The sequence below is a fragment of the Microcaecilia unicolor genome, chromosome 1, assembly GCF_901765095.1.
Source record: "Microcaecilia unicolor chromosome 1, aMicUni1.1, whole genome shotgun sequence".
NCBI classification, from domain to species: domain Eukaryota; kingdom Metazoa; phylum Chordata; class Amphibia; order Gymnophiona; family Siphonopidae; genus Microcaecilia; species Microcaecilia unicolor.
This window is the reverse complement of record NC_044031.1, coordinates 156,563,118-156,585,457: the sequence shown is the minus strand read 5'-3', so window position 1 is coordinate 156,585,457 and position 22,340 is coordinate 156,563,118. Positions and strand designations below refer to the sequence as shown.

General features: G+C 46.6%; 1 protein-coding gene across 1 annotated transcript in view; it reads right to left on the bottom strand.

The window, feature by feature from the left end:
- The window catches only part of LOC115470681 (histone deacetylase 9-like), a 632,873-nt gene that overhangs the window by 218,692 nt on the left and 391,841 nt on the right, over positions 1-22,340 (bottom strand). Inside the window, exon 11 of the mRNA XM_030204118.1 lies at positions 21,021-21,139. Within this exon, the coding sequence (XP_030059978.1) occupies positions 21,021-21,139 (119 nt within the window). The remainder of the gene's footprint in view (positions 1-21,020; positions 21,140-22,340) is intronic.

The following is a 22,340-nucleotide window of genomic DNA, read 5'->3' as shown; positions in this document are numbered from 1 at the left end:
AGAACCACTCGAGAAGTGACCAAGAAAGTTTCTTCAGCTCCACAGGTACTAATGCCTTCAATTTCTTCTTTTCAATGGGTGAAGTATCTGAGGTTACCTTGGATAACCTCTGGACATAAATTATGGATCTGTGGAAAGCTTTGTGCCCCCAAATCTTAATTTTGGAGAATATCTGAGGCTGAATTGAAGGTTGAAAAGAACACAGAAGACTTAAAACTTTCTCTAGTCAAGTCTAGAAGTTGGAAAAAGATTTTGATGAGACTTAGAAGGCTCAAATGGCTTTGATTAAAGATTTTGGAAATTTGAGGAATCCTTTGAAAACTACTGTATATTAGGTCTAATAATTTACATTTTCTGAATTTTCCTTGGGTAGATACTCACCTAGAGATATGCTTACGAGGTTTGGGGGGTTCCTGAAGAATCTTTATCACCCTTTTCTCAGGTATTTTACCTGCCCTCTACTTCCTTGTAGAGATTTGACAATGTTGAACGAAATGAGGATCCTCTTGATGTGTCTGCTGTACTTGAGTTATCAGATGAGGAGTTGGCAATAGCTGCTACTTTGGTGGCTACCGTTGTTTTTTTTTTTTTTTTGTTACATTTGTACCCCGCTCTTTCCCACTCATGGCAGGCTTAATGCGGCTTATGTTGCGTTATCTCCTGAGAAGAACTGGTTATTAAAAATGTTTTTTTAAGAACAAGGATAGGACCTTTTTAGATCTTAAAGTATGAATCTTTCCAGATGTTGCCAGGGACACTCAAAAGAGGCAAAGGCAGTTTTTAATGCTCAAAAAACAGGTGTGACCCAGCTTGGTGCAACCTTTTCTCGTAGTTATCCATGTAACTATGTGGTCAGGTACCAGTCTATGAAATTTGTTGTTGTTTTTTAACCTTCTCATTTCTCGGCCTTCCTACTTGCAAAGCATATAGTGGATAGTCAGGTGTCTATAGGATGATGCCCCTATCCCTTAATAACACTCTTCCACAGTGTTACATGCCCACTAAAACTCACGGTCCCCTCCAAGGGGGAAGTGACAAAGGAAGGGTACAGCCAGGAGGACATGGTCCATGAAGTATATAAGCTGAGGCCACAGGTAGGTTAAGGAGGCCCAGAGGGAAGCAGCAACCCTCACGGCATGTGCCTCCACTCCTTATATGTGGACTGCAGTTTCTACAATCAGGTGGACCAGGATCTATTTGAAATGATTAACTACCTACCTACCTACTATCAGAAATGTTTTACTTATATCTGCTTGTTTAAATCTTGACCACGTTACCTTATGACACCTGTACCTATTATAAAACTGTTTTGCTTCTTACATCCAATTGTTAATTCTTGATTTTGCTATTCTTTATATAACAACAACAACAACAACTCTGTAAGCCACATTGAGTCTGCAAAGAGGTGGAAAAATGTGGGATACAAATGCAATAAATAAATAAATAAACCTAAAACACAAAGAAGATAAATCCTCCACGGAAAGCAATGCACACAGCAAACAACAGCAGTGGAGACCAAAAGAAGAACTTGCAAGAAATCTTTATTAGAATCTTCTTAAAGACTACTACTACTACTATTTAACATTTCTAAAGCACTACTAGGGTTACGCAGCACTGTACAATTTAACATAGAAGGACAGTCCCTGCTCAGAGAGCTTACAATCTAAAGGACAAATGTACAGTCAGTCAAGTAGGGGTCGTCAAATTGGGGCAGTCTAGATTTCCTGAAAGGTATAAAGGTTAGGTGCCGAAAGCCACATTGAAGAGGTGGGCTTTGAGTAAGGATTTGAAGATGGGTAGGGAGGGGGCTTGGCGTAAGGGCTCAGGAAGTTTATTCCAAGCATAGGGTGAGGCGAGGCAGAATGGGCGGATCTAAAAGGCCTGCATCAGGAGTCTAGAAGATCTACTTATAAATGGTGTCTGCCCTCAAAAGTCTCTTAAATTGACTTCAAAAGACGTCATCCCCTGACTCAGAAAACTAAAGAAATCCTCCTTGCAAAGTCATCAATCAAAAACCATTGTGATTGATGACTTTGCAAGGAGCATTTCTTTAGTTTTCTGAGTCAGAGGATGACATCTTTTGAAGTCAATTTAAGAGACTTTTGACAAAATAGTTCAGTTTGATGTTTTACTTCTGAAAACATCTCCTGCTTTATTAGACTGTGGAGACAGAGAAGAGAATAAATAGACACAACCAGTGGCATACCAAGGGGGGGGGGGGGGGGGGGGGCGGTGGGTGCGGTACGCCCCAGGTGCACGCCGCTGGGAGGGGTGCCGTGCGTCTGTTGGCAACACTCGTTCCCTGCTCCCTCTGCCCCGGAACAGGTTACTTCCTGTTCCGGGGCAGAGGGAGCAGGGAACGAGCGAAGCTGACAGGCGAGCGGCACCCCCCCCCCCCCACAGCAGGTAAAAATGCACCCCGGGGGGGGTATCCTTTCGCCGGGGGGAGGTGTCCGTCCTTTTGCCGGGGGGAGGTGTCCTTTCGCCGGGGGTGGGGGGTCAGCTGCACCCGGGGGGTCCTTTAACCGGGGGGGAGGTGTCACGCTGCATCCGGGGGGGGGGGGGCGCTGCACCGGGGGGGGGGGGGCGCATCAGCAATCCGCCCCGGGTGTCAGCCACCCTAGGAACGCCACTGGACACAACCAATATGCTACTGAAAGCAATAATACTATGAAGCTTATTTTCAAAAAGAAAAGCATTCAAAAAATTACACAAAAGGCAATGGACATATTTCTAGCCAAAAAACATCCAAAATGTATAATCAACAACAGGGAAAAAAATGGTCTAAAGTGCCAGTATGTCTACATCAGAATGTCTCCAGAATGGGAGCTTTGGAGGTATGACATGGGCGTGCTATAGGCGGTCTTAGGGCATGAACGTTTCCAGCCCCTAACAGATAGCAAAAAGATTTTCTTCTGGCAGGAACAAAAACGTCCATAATTAGTCCTGCATTAAAAGCGTTTAGGGGAAGAGTCAACTTGTCTTTGACCCATTTGCAATTTTGTGCAGTTGGAGAGTGGAAAGCTAGGAGCATTGGTTATTGAGAAAGAGTTGCTAAGCGCTGTATTACATTTGTCTGTTTGCCCCAGTCTCAACCTTGTTCCCTCTACATTTCCTGCCTTGCCTCCTCTGTGTCTCACCTCCCCAGGTCCTTGCCCACATCTGCTAGTCCCCCCCAACCTCACCTATCCCTTTCCGTGTATCTCTCCCCCTTCTCCCACCACCCCAACTACACCCCTTTACCAGCTTGTCCTCTGTCTATCAGTGTTCCTCTGTTTGTCCAGTCCCAGTTTGTCACTATGCTCTGTGGTGCTGCTGTGTGTGTGTGAGGACTGTTTGTTGGTGGGGAGAGAGTGAGTGATTTGTGTTGCAGCTGTGTGTATGAGGACTGAGTATTAGTGCTGGAACGGTCAGTGATTTCTGCTGTGTCTGTGTGTGAGGACTGTTTGCTGGTGGTGGGAAAGTGAATGCTGGGAGCTGTCTTGCCTGGAGGGATTCACAAGGTGCAGTAGATGAACGTGTGCATAGTCCTTATTATGCGGTAATTTGGTTGCACCTGTGGTGGTGGTGGTGGTGGGAAATGGCTGCACTGTATGCACTGTAGTCTCACTGTTTGCTGGAGGTGGAAGAGGCTTTCGAGTAGAAGCCTCACAGGAGATATTCCCATCCCCGAGTATTCAGTCCCCATACCTGTTTTCTTGACCTTACCGATGCCCAATGCCTCACCAGGTACTGGTTTGATAGAGCTACCATCCTCTCCTACAGCCCACGACCCATAGGAAAAATACCATCCCTGTCCACCTGAAGGTCATTGGTAGCTTCCAGTCTGTCCTAGCTGTGAACATGGGACTGACACAGCCCACCATTTCCAACTGCTTCATCCAGATCCTTGATGCCTTTCTTACCCACACCTCAGACTACATCACCTTTCCCACTACCCCCAGGCCTTGCAGAACACGATGACTCAGTTCAACAGCATAGCTCACTTCCTCTCGGTCACAGGCATCATCAACTGCATACATGTCACACTCAGATCCCCTCAGACACAAGAGGCCATCTATAAGAATAGAAAAGCCTTCCACTCTGAATATGCAAGTTGTGTGTGATGTCCAGGAGGATATTGTGGACATGTGTGCCCAATACCCAGGTTCCACCCATGATGCCTACATAGTACAGCATTCTGGAATCTATCACAGGTTTGACTGAGGGGAGATCACTGGTGGCTGGCTCCTAGGAAAGTAAACAGGGATCTAGCAACCCCATACCCCCTCCTCCCATAAACCTTCAGCACTGCCTCCATCCAGGTGTCTCCACAACCCACAATCCCCACCCCACCTCCACAAAGTACCCAGACCAGCCAAAACAAACCCATGACTCTCATTATGCCCCCCCTCCACACACACACACACAGGTAACCGAGGATACCTACAGAGGACCTGAGGGGAGCTCCTGTACAGCTCAGAAAAGGTCATCAAGATCTTCATGGCCTGCTGCTTGCTTCATAACCTGACCCAGCGCAGAGAACAGGCCCTTCCAGAGCATCCCCAACCATAGCAACCACAGCAGTATGTCCAAGACCAAGATGATGAGGAACTCCCCACCCCACCCCCACTCAAAACCAGAGAAAAGTGCACATCAGCTGGGGGTACGAGCCAGGGAAAGACTCATACAGACCAATTTTTAGTGTCGGTATGTGACATTTATCTAGTACAACATATCTACCCCACACACCCCCTACCATCACCCCCATCTTTGTGCACACCCCTTCCCCACCCCATCACTTGGCCCCTCCCCCACCCCTACAAACCCTTCCCCCACCCCATAACACAGCCCCTCTTGCACCCCATCACAATTTCTCCCCTCCTTACCCCTATCACACACCCCCACACAGCCCACACTGAACGACATTATGCCTACATCCCCTCTATGAGACACCTCAGCCCCCACACCTATCACCAGCATCTGCTGAGGAGATGTCCTTTGCAGCAGCAGCCACATTGTCTCTGTCCTTCCCTGTGTGACTTGTACTGTCCTCACTCTCATCAATGGTGATTGCTGCTTCTGCCGCCCTCTGGAAATCTGCTACATGGCTGGTTAGGGTCAGTTGGAGGTGGGCCAGCCTGGGCACTGGTTGTCCTCCAGTGGCTGTAGCATAAGCTCGCAGATCCTGCTGGATCCCTAGCAGCTGCGCAAGATGTTTTCATGCACCTGGTGGTGCTCCTCCCTCATACACTGTCTCTGCTTACTTGCGGCCTCCAGTGCCCGGACTCCCCGAAGAAATATCTCCAATTTCCTTCTCTGATACTCTGCCAGGCCTTGGTTTTCAGAGAGAAGTCTGTTTGCCAGCCTTATCGCCTGCCATCTGTGCTGGTGATCTCCCCCTCTCTGGGTGGCCCGTGTCTCTTCAGTACCCTTATCAGTTTCTCTGTCCCTGGCCCCATCTGCAACACTGCTAGGGGGGAGGTCCACATCTGAGGGCTCCTCTGTCTCTCACTTCAGGTCTCTCCTGTGCCACCTCTTCACCATCAGTGGCTTCCTGTGCCTTCACAGCTTCCACTGTTGGTGCAACTGCTGCCGCTGTCTCCTCTTCCTCAGCAGGTGGATGGCTGGACTGCTGGCCGCTGGGTCCTGCTTCGGCCTTGACTCACTATTATCACCTTCATATCAAAAGTGGAGGAAATGTGTTTGTTACACGACCAAACCTGGCACAGTGCTGCACCCTACCTTTACAGACCCCTCCATGGGCGCCTCAAGTATACAGATGATGTTGAGAAATGCCGTTATCATACAACCCAAAGATGTCTGTCTCTACATGCAACACCACTGAAGCCAAGGGGTATGGAACACTGTGTACTGGAGAGTCCAAAGTGCCAGACAGCCACACAGACAGGTGGGTAGAGTAAGAAGGATTTTGGAGGGGTTGCAGAGTGCACAGCCAACAGGAGCACAGAAGTCGGGAAAGCAGACATATGCAGTGGTTGATGATAGGTCAAGGCAGAGGGGGAAAAAAGACAACAAAACAGGACAGATACTGGGGGTCCCTGACCTGCCCACTAGCTGCTCCTTCTTGTTGAATTCTTGGATTATTATTATTAGCATTTGTATAGCGCTACCAGACGCATGCAGCGCTGAACACCTGATCATGGACCCTGATAACCAGCCTTTCACTATGTCTTCTGGTGTACCTTCTCACCCCTCCCCCACCTATCTGAGAACCTGGGCTACACATGGGAGTGGGATCAATGAGCCCCCCTCCCACCATCAATGTCCCTGCTTGTAGAAGGGATGGTGAAACAGAGGAGAACCAAGATAGCTTTCATGTGCCAAATGTACTGACTCCTCAGGCTGGGCTGGCATGTTCTGGCTCCCCACTTCATGTATCCCCTCCTGGGGGAGGAGAGTGTGCACCATCTGTTCCAGGGGACTGTGGTTACTTATCTCTGCACCTGGATGGTTGGTGTCAGCCTTGCGCCAGACCTCACACTTCAGCTGGCCTGGTACCATTTCCTCTTGCAGTCCTTAAACTCCCTTTTGCCATGGTGGACTACAATAAGGCGTTCACAGATGGCCCCCACTCCCTGCCCTTGGTGGAGGCTGAGAGACTCTGTCCCCTGGAGGCAAATAGGTTGGCATGCCTTTCAGAGATCGCCCTCATTAGCAGCTGTATCTCTGCATCAGAAAAGTTGCTTTTTCTGCTAGGTGCTGATTTGTTTTGGAACCATTGTGAAAACAGCAGTGGGAGATTTGAAAATTCCATGATGAATGTTTAAATAGGCTTCTGAGAAAGTTTTGGGTGGGGACAACTAAATGTTTTGGTGATGGATGGTTTATTTTTGATTATAACCCATACCTGAAAACGTCTCACTGAGATTGTTGGTGACTTGGACATGTGTGTTTTTTTTTTTTTTTTAAATTATTATTGTAACCTACATGTGTAAACATTTAGGGGAGGTTGATATAGCTGTTATTTAGAATCTTTTTTGGAATCACCACATTCCTATAATGGTACTAAAGTGGGAGGTGGCTCTTCACCTGCCCTGAGCTTTTCATACCCAACTCTTTGGCTCTCCATTCCCTCCATCCAGATTCAGCCAGCTGCACCTAGGCCAGATGGACTCCACTTTTGCCATAATCTGTAGGCAGCCACAGACCTCTCATCCAACCCTTCCCCTTCTGCTAGAAAGCAGACCTGAGACATAATCTGCCCTATATGTCTGCTAACCAGGGACTCCTTGCTTCTTGCAGGACCTGGATGTAGGACAGGATAGTGCACTGGCACTGGTAAGCAGGAACACAAGGGACAGCAGTGGACTCTGATACTGACGCCAATTGTTTCCAGCCTATGCACATATGTCTTATTCTCAATTAGACACATCCAGTTGTGGCAGCTTGCAAGGGAGGGGCTGGGAATGGATCTGTGACCCATCTTCTCCACTGGACTCAGGGTCAAGGGGTCCCCATTTTATGCCTTTTCCTCAGTTTTACATCTCACGTCTACATTCATCTGCTTCACGGGGGTCCAGTAAATGTGCAAATGCTAATGATTTTAGAGTACAAAAACTGGAATTCTGATATCTAAAATAGAGTTTAAATAACCAACCCATATCATAATCCTTAGTTAGAGTTACTAAGAAGGTGGAAGGTACTGCAGCTTCTTCTTTGGAATACTCCAAAAAGGTAGTTAAATCCAAATTGTCTTAAGAGATGGGAGATAAAATATCAACAAAAGATCAACCTGTTACGTCTGTGCTTTCCTCGCCCTCTGGTGGCCAGAATGGGTGGCTGCTATGGACCATCACCCGTTCCAGATTTCAGCTTAGTCCGGTCCGGATCTTCCAGGCTGCCAGGTTTGCTTTTGTTGTTTGAGCCTGCACAGCACCCGTACCTGCCTGGTGATTGCAGCAGCTGAGCCTCAACTGCTTCTGGGTTTATTAGCCATCTTGAAACATTTGTGCTTTGCCTTTGCATTGTCTAAGGCCCTGGTATGTTGGGGTGCTGGTGCACTTCTGCTGAGTCCAGTTTCTAGTTTGGTTTCCTGCCTTGATTCTTGTCTGTTCTAGTTAGTCTGTGGATAGTTAGATTAGCTTGCTGTTTGTTTGTTTGTTAGTCTTGTCTCTGGGTTATAGTTTTGTGTGTAGTCTTTGTCTGTTTATATCTTAGTGGCTGCTCTGCAGCTTTTAGTTTTGTGTCGTGTTTGTCGGTGTTTTGCTCCCTGTTTTAGTGGCTGTTTACAGCTTTCAGTCTTGTCCTTTATTTTACCCTTTCCTTGCCCTGCTGTCCCTGTATGTTCCTTTCCCCTCTGACCCTCAGTCCCTTTGCTGCCTAGCTGCTATCAAGTCCTGCCCTGTCCTGCAAGTCCTACCGGCCGCCTGAAGCCAGGAGCTCAACTCTTGGTGAAAAGTGGCCAAGTGTAGGTGAAGTCTCATTGCCAGTTAGAGTTCTGCCTTGCCTCTGGTGTGGGGTGGTTTTGCCTGCCACTGCCACTCCTCGGCGGTGGCCCAAGGGCTCACAAACCTAGTTCCTGCTTTGGAATATGTGTCACAACCCCACTAATATTCCTTTAAATAAATATGGGTATGCAAGACTTATCTACTTGTATTATCATCAAAGTGTAGAAAAAAGACCTCAGTATACTGTGAAGCTCTAATGACATCTAGTCTCAAGCACGGAGCGAGAACAATTAAGAGGAAAAAGCAATAAAAATTAAAATGCAAAAACAAAACAATTATCTTGATTTTAAAATGTATATGTTTGTAATCCAAATAGTAATGATGTAGGACTTGCATACACACAGGAACAGTCACAACATTACTTAAATAAGCAAAATACAGTTTGCTGAATTTTGCAGGACTTAGCTGAACTTCACAGGATTGTCACTCCTCACTGTTGTATTCAAATCTCATAGAACTATAAATTCATCTGAACTTTGTGAAATCTTCCCAACAGGGATTTCCTGCTTCGCTACTAGCTGCATCAGGGGCAATTCACTGTTCCAAGGCCTCTGCATCTTCAAAATGACAGCTGGTTTATTTGGATGCCAAGATTTAAGCACTATGGGGTCCTTTTACTAAGGTGTGCTGAAATATGGCCTGTGGTAGTGTAGATGCGTGTTTTGGGCGTGTGCAGAATCATTTTTTAGCGCACCTGTAAAAAATGCCTTTTCAAAATTTTTGCCAAAAATGGACATGCAGCAAAATGAAAATTGCCACATGTCCATTTTGATCTAGCGGTAAAGTCTCACGTGGTAACCAGTCGGTAACGACCTACGCGCATCAAATGCCACTTGACACATGTAGCTGACATGCGCCAAAACATAAAAAATATTTTTTGGACATGCATAGTGGGCGTGTGCCAAAAATGAAATTGCTGCAAGGGCCATACGGTAGCCGGGCAGTAACTTGGATTTGGTGCGTGTTGGGCGCATGTAGGCACTTACGTGGCTTAGTAAAAGGCCCCTATGTATCATCATGCTCCTCTCATGAGTTGGGTTCAACTAATCAAACGAATCCCTTTTCTGTTCACTTCATAGTTTATCTATTCACAGACCGGTAAAAGTTGGGCATTGAGAAGGTTCACTACGTGTCAATCAGCATTTGCCAACTATCTTCTGCAGTTCCCCTGTGGGCTTCTTAATATTGGACAAACGTTTAGACCACTAAAGACTTCTCTTATAGAACATCTCCACTGTATCTCCATGAACAAGTTGAAGAACCATTAATAACTCACTGTACTTAGAAGCAACATGTGTTTTGATCTTTTCAATTTGTAGTACTGGAACAGCTTCTGGTGTCTGAACGTCATGGTGATATAAGAAAGTGGCTCAGGCAAAATGAACAGAAAACATATATTTCTTTAATACAGTAGAGCCTCAGGTTTTACATGCCAGAATTGATTGGGCTGCATTCTTCTGAAAGATCTGTATGACAGTTCCTAAGTAATTTGTATTGGATGACATAGGACAAGTACGTAGGATTTTTAAGGAAGAGGAAGGGATAGTAGATGGCATAGATGGGCAGACTGGATAGCAGGGGCATAGCCAGACCTCACGGGGGGGGGGCACATTTTGGTGCCCCCCCCCCCCCCCCGCTGCTTCACCGCCCTGCCGCTCCTCACCCACTGCTGCAGCAAATATCTTGGCTGGCGGGGGTTGGAGACCCCCGCCAGGTGAAGCCTTGTCCAGCGCCGGTCTCCAGCCCGCCGCATTGCCTGCCCTGCTCTTTCTTCCCATCATGTCCTGCATGCTCCTTTTACTGAAATTGAGCTTGCTCAGTTTTACTAAAAAGAGCGTGCCAGACATGAGGGGAAGGCAGAGTAGGGCAGGCAATGCAGCAGCACCAGAGACCTGCGCTGGAGAAGGCTTCAGCTGGAGGGAGTTGGGGACCCCTGCCAGCAAAACCAGGGGCCCAGAGGAAATTTGGGGGGAACTAGGTCCCCATGGCCCCATGTAGCTATGCCACTGCTGGATAGGCCATATGGTCTTTATCTGCCATCATTTTTCTCTGTTTCTGTTTTAATTTACCGGTAAAGTTATACATATCTAAAACTTTAAAATGTGCATTTGACAGGGGGCATAGTCTGGTCATGTTATGAGCGGGACTAGGGTGAGCTTCAAAAATAAATATGTATTCCCCATTTCAGAAGAAGAATACACATCTCTGGCAAAAAGATTGATGTTGAGATTTACACCTGCTACTTTTATTTTTCAGAAAACTGCTTGTGTTGAGCAGTGCTGTACTAGTAAAATTAGGGAAGGTTGTCCCTTTGTTCCCCTGTAGTTAATGTCCCCCCACCCCAAGCAAAACTGGAAAGGAATACTAAGCTCTGTGACAGCTTCAGGAAAAATAAATGTTTATGTTCCTAAAATGAGTGACATAAACATTTATCTTCTGGCATATAAATGTTTATATTGCTATTTCATAACAAAAAAAGTTTATGTGCCCATTTTGACCTATTTGCATTTTAGACTCTTGGTTCTAAAATGGATGACCCTGTGACACATCACCAGCACTTAAAATCCATTTCACCATGTATTTTAAAACAGGTTCTATGTCAGCAGATTCTGTTACAGAATACTAGTGGAACTTGAGATGTGCCAAGTCTGGTTTGTAAATCCATTCTAAAAAGTCACTCCACAGCTCTTTGAAAATTGATTCCTAGGTTCCTAAGCTGACAAGCCCAATAAAATAAAATTGGCCCCAATAATTTTATTTGAGGAAGATGCTGGCTATCTGTCTGTTGGGAATTTGTTATAAGTCCTGATTAAGGATAGATTGATATCAAAGTTGATATACTGAAATATATTCCCTCTCATAGTCAGTCGGCGGCAGTGAGAGTTTTGCTGCCCCCCACCAGCATTATTCCTGGATTTTAAAGGCTGGGTCCTGTCTGGGCTTCGGCATTGGATATCCATGGTTTTTTGAGCTGGTTAGCATATAGCTGGCTAAAGGCTCCTTTTACTAAGTGGCGCTACTGATTAGAATATGCTGTATGCGAAGAAGCCCATGGGAATTGAATGGATTTCTTAGCATTCAGCATACCGCTAATCGGTAGTGTCGCTTTATAAAAGGAGTCCTAAGTCAATATTCATCCCTTCACCACATAAGCGAAATAACGTAAAGATAGGACTGTTATTTATGGGTCCCAAGCAGTTTACTTACACGGTTAGGAGCTCAATACTGGCACTTAACCCGACTCACCCCCTGGAACGCCCACGAGTTAGGCGCTTTTGATTTTGGCACTAACCAGCCATTTTCAGTGAAGATAACCAGTAAAGGGGCCCTTTTACTAAGCCGCAGGAAAAAAATGGCCTGCAGCAGTGTGAATGCATCTTTTGAATACATGTTGGGTCATTTTTTGATGTCCTGGAAAGGGGCCGGAAAATGGACTTGCGGAAAAATAAAAGCCAGCGCGTGTCCATTTTCTGCCTGAGACCTTACCGCCACACATTTACTTAGCAGTAATGTCTCACATGCTACCCGGATGGTAGGCATGCAGTGTGCATACAGTGCCATTTAACGCCAGGTAAGCACCACACAGACCAACTTCAGAATTACCACCCAGGGCATGTGGTAGCCAGGTGGTAATGCCGATTTGGCATGTGTTGGATGCACACAGGCTCTTACGCACCTTTGTAAAAGAGCTCCTAAGTGCCATTCAAGATGACTGGGTAACTGAGAACAATTGATTTAACTGGTCAGTGGCTGTTTCCGGCTGGTTAAATAGTTTTGAATATCAGCCAATGTATTTAGGGCTGCTTTTTTTTTTGCAAGTATTTGAGCCTGGAGGAATGTGTATTGTTGTCAAAATTCTACTTAGGCATTATTGCTTTTTTTTTTTTTCTTCAAGTTGTTCAGTGATATTAGTCTGAGAGATGAGCTCCACTTGTGGATAAATGATGTCAATATAACTCAGTACATTTTGAAAGAAAATCCTTTTTTTCTGTGCATCTTGACAAGGACCCAAGTGATGCCAATATAACTCAGTACATTTGTGAAAGAAAATCCTTTTTTCTGTGCGTCTTGACACAGACCCCTAGTGAGTCAAATAAGCCTCAGAAGAACATGTTATCCTGGGTAGAAATTAAGGCTGCTGTAAGAAAACAACATTTTATATCTCTGGACATAAACTGAGTTGACTAGTCCCTTCATATGCTTTGTGATTTTTAGTGAAAAATAAAATAAATGGATAAATTCAGGTATAGTTACTTAGGGACCCATTTACAAAGCTGCAGCAAAATGTGGCCTTAGCCTGCCCTTATGTCTCAACTCGTGCACTCGGCACTTGCTCCGCCTCACTCGCAAACACTACACCAAAACGCATCTTAAAGAATGTTGGATTTATTTTTGGCCGCAGCCAGGAACGTTTTACATTACAATTCAAAACAACATTATAACATATTATCACATAATTATTGTCATAACCACATAACTAACATTTATCATCAATTAATAACTTGGGGGTACACAGCTTCGGGTCTCGCAAATGCTTAGTATGCCCCACAGGTTGCCGCCCAAGCAGCCTGTGGGTTCCCTGTGCCAATTACCAGCACCCGTAGACTCCTGGCGCATCCCGCTTAAGGATGCCCAGCCATAATATCCAAAACAGCGTTCTGGCCCCCCGGCCGCCTAAGCCAGGAGACACGCTGTCCAGATTTTCCTGCTGCCACTATGCAGCCGTACTGTTGCTTATGCTTATCACTTTGCAAGAGGTCTTTCTGCCCCTGTAATCAGCATCTCAGTTAGTAGTGTTACTGGTATGTTGCTGTGTACCCCCTGGTGTCATTGCGTCAACCTCTCCTCTTACCGCCACTGACCACGGCCACGACACCTCGTTCGCCGTGGTCCCCCATTGTTCCTGACTGCGACCTGCTCAGAACATAAGCGCCTCGATATAACCCTGTAAGTCAGAATTAAATATATCGAGCCCTATGTCTGACAAGTGTACTCCATCTGCCCTGTATAATCCTGCACATGACTCTTTGATCAATTCGTGCGTTATCGTATGCCCTTTAATTGATATCATAAACTTAGCCATCCCAATATTAATTTTCTTTCGCACCCTATCCACTGCCTTGTGTGATCTTTCCTCTCTCCATACCCTCCGTGGAATGATGCTGGACCAGCCCAAACGCAACCGTGGGAACCAGCCTGCCAACTTCGCTAGGTCTTGCTGCATATTTTTCCATAGCAGCACACTATTAACCATGGCCAGATCGTTGCCTCCTAAATGCACAATGAGCACGTCAGGCTGCCCGATGGACCTTAACGTCCACAGCACGGTTGGGATGAGCTGCGCCCAGCACATTCCCCTTTTACCTAGCCAAGTTATCGCTATCTTATTAGTGTTAAAACCCAGATTCAGTCCAGCGGGTCTTGCTGCCGCCCTCTTATGCGCCCAGTGTACATAGGAGTGACCGCATATCCAAATCTGCCGTGGCTCTCCCTGGTGACCTGCAACGCACAGGGGAGAATGAGACGTTAGCCCAAAAACTTTAAAAACATTAACATGTGCATCGACTATACCTACACAGTGCCACTTCAAGCGCATCAGAACAGCTGCCTCGGTTGCACCATCTGCGCGGGCCGAACGTAACGCTTATATACGTCTGACCTCCACCGCCCCAGCTGCCTGATGCCCTCCGGATGCATGCCGCCAGCTGCTGCTTCGGTGGCTGCTCCAATCAGGAATGAGTGTGTCTTAATGACATCCGTTGGCATGCCTGCCCATTGCACACACCGCTTCAAGACGGCTGTGAATTGAAAGCGGGTCAGCGGTGTCATATCTGCGTGGACCAGCAGCCAACCCTCCCCCCTGGGCCTATCTGCTAAGTATATCCTCAAATTCAATACTGGACATGTTATATCTTGGCTCTTCCGGCCCAGCCGGATGCGGGTCCCCTGCGCCCGCTGATCGGTCTTGGATTTGCGTATCAGCAACTCAACGTTTGAATCCGTGATGGTGACATCACGCAGAAGGAGACCGATCTCCGGGCTGGCACTCTTTGATCTTGCTACTACCTCGCTGACGCGCAAGGCACCATGGAAAGCCAGCGCAAAAGCACATCTGAACAAGCGGACCTCCGGGGCACTGGCGCAAATCGCCTCTAAAGCAGCAAAAAGACTGACCAGTTGATGATGTAAAATTGGTTGCCTTCTATCGGCTGTCTTCCCTACTGTCCTGTGCCAACCTCTCATCATCTGGGTTATTGCGAAATGCTTTGTTGGGTTAGCTATTCCCATTGCCTTGGTAAAGAATGCGATGCTAGCTAGAGTGACTAGTACATGTGTTCTACTGAGCCCTTGTTTGCGTGATGCCATGACAAATTGCACTACTGCTGAGGACGTGAAGAAATCAGCGCGTCCGATCTCTTTCAGCTGCTTAGCATAGGACCGCAATGCCGCCATGTACCTCCTCCGCGTGGCATCTGACAAGGATTGCAGAATCAATTCCCAGACGTCCGCGGTCCAAAACTCCATACACTGTCTGGGATCGGGGTCTGGAACGGTTCCGCACCGGGAGCCCGGGATCTGAAGTCGGCGAACTTGAAACGAGAGAGAGCGTCAGCTAGTACATTCTCCTTACCCGCAATGTGTTTTGCTTTTATGGCCACATTATGTACCAAACACTGCAGAACTATCTCCCGAATCAGATTAATGGTAGGGATTGTGTGCGCGGACAGGCCATTTATGGCGTGCACTACCGCCATATTATCGGAATGAAAAATAATCGCCCTGTCCGCTAACTCGTGTCCCCAAATGTGGAAAGCCGCCATTATCGGGAACAGTTCTAAGAATGTGATATCGCGAGTGGTCCCTGCTACCACCCAAGCTTCTGGCCATCGCGCCGCACACCATGCCCCTTGGAAGTAAATGCCGAAACCTTCCCCCCCCCGCTGCATCTGTGAAGAACTGTAACGCGTCTGCTTGGATGGGGGCATCATGCCAAAATGAAATCCCGTTGAAATTTACTAAAAAGCGCCTCCAGACTTCTAGATCCTGCTTAATGGCTTTTGTTACTCTTATGTGATGATACGGCCGTGATACTCCGGCGGTCGCTAAGGCCAGCTTTCTAGCGAATATACGCCCCATGGGCATCACCCTTGTGGCGAAACATAATAGCCCTAAAAGCTCCTGAAACTGCCTCAATGTTGCTTTATTGGCCTGCAACATAGCATTAACTGCGTCAGTCAGCTTAACAATTTTGTCTATCGGCAATCTAGAGCACTGTTCTCTAACGTCGAGCTCAATCCCTAGGAATGTAATTACCCGCACTGGGCCCACAGTCTTATCTGCCGCTAAAGGGATGCCAAATTTCTGCGCTACCTGCATAAAAACCTGCAACACGGCAGCGCATTCCTGCGCATCCGTGCCGCAGAACAGGAAATCATCCAAGTAGTGCACCACCGCTCCCTCTGTGGCTATCTGCTCTATTACCCAGTGTACAAATGAGCTGAACTGCTCAAAATACGCGCAAGATATTGAACAACCCATCGGTATGCACTTATCAACGTAGAAGCGGCCTTTAAAAGTAAAGCCCAGCAAATGGAAGGACTCTGGATGCACTGGCAGCAAGCGGAAAGCAGACTCGACATCGGCTTTTGCTAAGTGTGCCTGCCTTCCCCGCTGCCTGACTATTTGAATAGCTTTATCTACTGACGCATAATGAACCGTACAGCTATCAGGGTCCAAATAGTCATTGACAGAGGCGCCTAGCGGATAAGAGAGATTCTGGATCAGGCGGAACTTTCCCTGCTCTTTTTTCGGAATTATCCCTATTGGAGATATTATCATGGGCGAGAATGGCGGGTCCGTAAACGGGCCCGCCATTCTACCCAGCGACAATTCTTTAGCTATCTTTTCTTCCGCTACCTGTGAATGCGTGTTAATGGAGGCTGCATTCTTCGGGCACGTGATGGACATGGGCTTGGGACCTCTATAGGGAATTACGTAACCTGAACTGAAACCTGAAGCTATGGCTTGCGCACTGGCCTTATCCGGGTAGTGTGATAACCACCACTCCATGGCCTCAAGCCTGATGGGGGATGGTGCCATTTGCATCTGACCCGTGTCCTGACTGGGAGTTCTGTTGTCTCCTATTTCTTGTGCTCCTGCAGTATGTCGCTGGGTGGCCTCCCCCACAGTTTGTGCAAGCATGCCTGAATTTACAGGGATGCCACGTACACGTCCCACTATTAAATTGCCTGCATATTTTTTTTCCTGCCTGACCGCTATATTGGCGCTGCCCTGATGGAAATGCCTGAAAGGACTGCCCCTGCCGATTCCCTGTGCTAGCGGCCATATTGAAGCCCTTGTCTTGTGCAAAAGGTCTATTGACTGCCATCTCATCCATCCACAAGTCAAATACCCTGTGTTTCCATGAGATAGCGGGGTTTTCTGCCATACTCTTACGAAATTTAATATCATAATTGAGCCAAGCCCAACCCCCATAGCGCTTATGTGCTCTGTTAATGGTATCCATATATCGTACTAAGTATGGCCCCACTTCTGGCTCCCTCTCAATTATAACCGTCATAAATATGTGAAAAGCCGATAACCAATTGCTAATGGATTTATAAATTCTTGGCTTTCTTTCCCGCTCCCATGGCGGGATAAGGCTGTCCTTCCCAAGGCTATTTTCCTCGTCGGTATCCCGTAGCAACAGAGAAAAAATGTCTATGAACTCATTCCTCCAAATTTTCTCTTTCATAGCCTTGGGAACACAAGTGGAAAGGGTAAAGACCCCACATAAAGCGTCACTGCTAGGATTGAATACTTGGCCTACCCCTTCATGTGTGACTATAGACTGTGCCCCAGACTCGGCGGCGCTCGGCGCGCTACCCATCGCTGGGTGCCCACCCTGCCGTGCCCCAGACTCTGTGGCACCCAGGGCACCTGCTTGTCCACTCTGCACTGTTGCCGCAGGAACGACCAGTGCTGCCTCATAATCTTGTACAGCGTTTCTAATGACCTGTAAGAAGGCCGTGTGTTGGCTCTGTGCCATGTGTAGTACGGCGCTGTCCAGCGACTTACCCCCTGCAGGAATTTGCGGGGCATTCTGAATCGCCGCCATCTGTGCTGGTGTCCGTGCCTGCGTATGCTGCCACCTGGAATCTTGCAGCTGCGATGCCCGCTCCATATCAGCTCTGTCCTCAGTCGACTCCCATGTCCCTCAATTGCTGCGTAACCGTGGACACGCCATGCTGTTCTATCTGCCTTCTGAGCTCGACCATCAAAGCATCCATGTCTGTTGCTGGTTGTGCTTGTGTTGCCTGCGCCTGCTGCGTAGTTCCTGATCGACTGCTCCGTCGCGGCATCGCTCGGCTCGCCTCTCCATCTCGCTCCTGGATAGCCTTGCTCTTCTTGTGCGATGCTGCCTTCGTGGCGGCTTTCCTCGCTGCCCCTTGCTTCTTGGCGCGTTGTGATGGCATAGTTGCTCGCTCACCACGTCGCGAATCGCGATGTCGGTACTCGTTGCCCGCCTAGAGGAGCGACCACGGGTTTTTCCCAGGCACGCTTGCGCTGCTCCCTGCCTGCCTCGACCTTGTCTACCCACGCGGCGACGGGGGATCAGAAGGAATACAGATGTACTCTCCGAGTGGATCAAGGTAAGAACGCTGCTCTCTCCTTGCTGTCCCGAATGGAAAGGAAATTCCCCTTTCCTTCCCTTCCTTTAACTTTTCTTTTCTCTCCGCCCCTCCCCTCCCCTCCCCTGCTTTAACCCTTTGCCTGCCTATCTCTACTTTTCTATCCTCCCTGCACCCTCCTCCCGCCTCCCCCCTCCCTCCCCCCCGTCGCAGGCCATCGGCCCGGTTGTGCCCAGCCTCCCTTTAGGAGGTGTGGCTGGGTTCTTTCCCACCTGCTAAAGCTACTTTTTGCCATAGCCTGAAACCGCCACCCATTTGAAGATGGTAAGGGCTCACACTCTCCATGTTCTAATTAGCACACAACAATGTGACTGCATTAAGGGAACCTTTTACTAAGCCGCATAACCGTCTACACGCACCCAATGTGTGCCAAAATGGAGTTACCACACGGCTACCGCATGGCTCTTGTGGTAATTTCATTTTTGCCACGCAGCCGATACGCGCCCGAGACCTTACTGCTAGGTCAATGGCTGGTGGTAAGGTTGCAGACTCAAAATGGACAGGAGGCAATTTTGATTTTGCCGCACGTACATTTTCGGCAAAAATGTAAAAAGGCCTTTTTTACAGGCGCACTGAAAAATGGATTGATGCATGCCCAAAACCCATGCCTACACTACCGCAAGCCATTTTTCAGCGCATCCTTAGTAAAAGGACCCCTAACTGATTAGCACAGATACACCCACTCGTCACCCCCACCCCTCCAGACATGCTCCTCGGACAAAAAGTAAAATGTATTTTTTAGCACATGGATAACATGTGCAAATCGGGATTTTACCATAGGACATCTCGGCGTGCCCCATGGTAAGTTCTTTTAAGCTGTGGTAAGCATGTAGTAGTGCTTACTGCAGCTTGATAGAATAACCCCTTAGAATGCAGGATTTTATTTCACGTTCACTTACAAAAGTGTCCTACTTTTGACAATATGTGTACTACAAAATGTATTTTTCTTGATCATATACATTTTTAAAATACAAAAGAGCAACTGTATCTAGAAAGGTTAGCATCAGCTTTGTTCTAAACAATATTTTTGTCCTAGACAATGGAAGTTTCGAATAATTATTTTAGAAATGAATTTCAGACTGTGGGTGGGGTTTTTTTCTTTCCTGAATAACAAGATCTAGTAAGTCAACCAAATTTTGGATAATAGGAATATTCCAGATAACAAAATAGAGTCAAAGCCTAAGAAGTTTATTTTTTCCCTCCTTGGGTAACAGGAATTTTTAGGATAAAGAAACTTCTGAATAAGGACCCATATCACATCAGAAAATCTGTTAATTCTATTAGTAGCTATCACCAAATGCTGGCTCATTAGGTGGTAACAGTACAGCAGCTAATTAGTAGTATATCACAGCATACTCAGTTATGCTTTTAATAAGTATTTTGCTAGTTACTTACCAGTAACTGTTTCACTGATTGGCACTGTGAGCCAGATGCACAAAGGTTCCGTTAAGGATCCGTCTGCGTTTCCAAATCAGTAAAAACTTACCGATTTAGAAACACAGACGGATTCACTAAGAAAATTGCATGCAAATGAGCTGCTCATTGCTTTTGTGACCCAGCTCATTTGCACATGATAAGGGGAAGCAAGTTGGTGAGCTGAGCATGCGCAGAGCAGTCAATCGCTTTGTGTGGCTGCTTTGCGCATGCTACAGACGACTCTCATGCATGCAGACAAGCTGCGGCTATGATAGCAGTAGATTTACCCCCTTTTTTTTTGTTGGCAGACCCAAAAGCGCTTTTTCTTGGATGGGCATACCTGTATTGCAGCTCCCTGCCTCCGGCTGCTGGGAAAAAGTGAGAAAAACCTCACTCTGCTGCTCTCCGCTCTTCTGTGAGGAATCAGCAGCATCAGGGCTTGGTTCCACCCCCAGCTGTTCCTGCTGCTTCCTTCTATTGGGTGGCTGACATCCTAGAACACCCATCTCCCTGAAGATGGACTCTCTTTGGCTGGCTGCTGTTCCAACTCCTCCTCCCTGTAAGATTTCCCTGATGACATCACTTTAGAGCTGTGAACTGATTGGTTCCGAACTTCCTGGTGCCCCCCTCCAGTAATGAGTGGGCGGGACATCCCAGGTTGATGCTGTCCAATTGGTTTAGCTCCTCTCTGTGGAGGGGAACACCAGGAAGTTCGGATCCAATCAGTTCACAGCTCTAAAGTGATGTCGTCAGGGAAGCCCTGCAGGGAGGAGGAGTTGGGACAGCAACCAGCCAATGAGAGTCCATCTTCAGGGAGATGGGCGTTCTAGGATGTCAGCCGGCCAATAGAAGGAAGCGGCAGGAACAGCTGGGGGTGGAACCAAGCCCGTGTCCCACAGACCCTATTTCTTTGATGGACCCTTAACTTCCTTGCATTTTTGGTGTCACCATTACTTTTATGCTTTACATTTCAGTACTCCCCCCCCCCCCCCCCCCCCCAATTTCTTGACAGTAAATGTAATTTGAAAAAGAAACATATGTGGCACGGCTTTCATACACGCAAAGAAGCTGCGTGTAAGCTGTTAGACTATTATTTTTTGTGCTCTTCCCTGCCTTATTTCTCCCCTCCTACTTGCAATAATGAAGAACCGGCAGGTCCACACCTCACGCTAAAATTTCCACAGTAAAGGTAGGGACTGCTTTTGTGCATGAGGTCGGAAATAAAAAATTAGCTCATTTGCATTCCGTTTTCGTTAGCTGCTACCATGACAGGAAAATGGCTCAGAGAACCCTTTTGTGCATGTCCCGGTTTACTACTTGCACACTAAACTGGCTAGAACCAGTTTAAAAAACACGTTGCTGGCTTGTTAAGTTTAGTGCATCTGGCCCTGTATGCTGTCCAAGTGACATATGTTGCATACCCTTGAATTAAGCAAATCGGATTATGTATTTGTTTACTCACACTTAGCTGTCACTTTGTATCCACCCAGAGGAGGGTCATGACCTTCAACAGCATCAAATCCAGCTGATACCAGGACAATTTCTGGAACAAACTCATTGGCAATAGGCATAACAACAGTCCTGTAAAATAAAAGATATAATGCAAGCTCTTCTTAAGGAAAGAACTAAATGCTAAATGAAACACAGACACACACACACAAAATGCTTGCCAACTAAAATCAGGATCAATGTACAAAAATGGCGATATAATTTCCCTTTATATCAATCATGTATTCTTCCACTGTCACTGACTTAAATTACTTATCTTTGGGGCCCTTTTAGTAAGCTGCATAAGCATCTGAAAAATAATTTTTATTTTCAGACGTGTGTATCGGGCGCGCGCCAAGTGGCATTTGACTCGCACAGGTCATTACCACCCAGTTACTGCGTGAGCCTTTACCACTAAGTCAATGGCTGGCAGTAAGGTCAGAGACCTTATTTGATTTGCAGGGCCCGGAGGGATGACCGAGTAACACCTTTACTGCATCGTCTGCATTGGCTTCCGGTTGAAGCAAGAGTCAAGTTTAAAATTCTCGTTGTGACTCACAAGGCTTTCCATACATTAAACCCTAATTACCTATCAAATCTGACAATTCCGTACACTGCTATGCGAACTCTTAGATCTCTAACAGATAATAGGTTAGTTATTCCCTCTCTTGTTAAGGCTAGATGGGAATCTACACGGAGATCGGCTTTTTTCTACCTGTCCCCTTCTCTTTGGAACGGCCTTCCAAAAGAGATCAGACTAGAGAATTCTTACATCCATTTTCGGAAACTCTTGAAAACCTTTTTCTTTATAAGTTATGTAGAACAGAACTTAGAATAAGAGATAAGGTCAAATAAAAGGGTAGCCTCACTATATACTAAATATAATCCATTTTGGTTTGTACTATGTAGTTAATTTACATTTGCTGTGCTTTCCTGTCATGAATGGAATTCCTTGTCTGTCTATTTGTATATACAAATTGTATTTTTATATATGTAAACTGTTCTGGTTTGCAGTTGCAATAAGATACATTATATAAATTGATATAAATAAAAAAAATAAATAAAATGGACGAACGACAATTTTGATTTTGCTGCATGTCCATTTTCAGCAAAAATTTTAAAAAGGCCTTTTTATAGGCACACTGAAAAGTGGGTCGGTGCCTGCCCAAAACCTGTGCTTACACTACCACAAGCCATTGTTTTGTGCACCTTAGTAATAGGACCCCTTTGTTTTTATTCTTTGCTTCTCTGTCTCTTTTATTTGTGTTTTATGTGCGTTGGTGTTTTCTCTCTG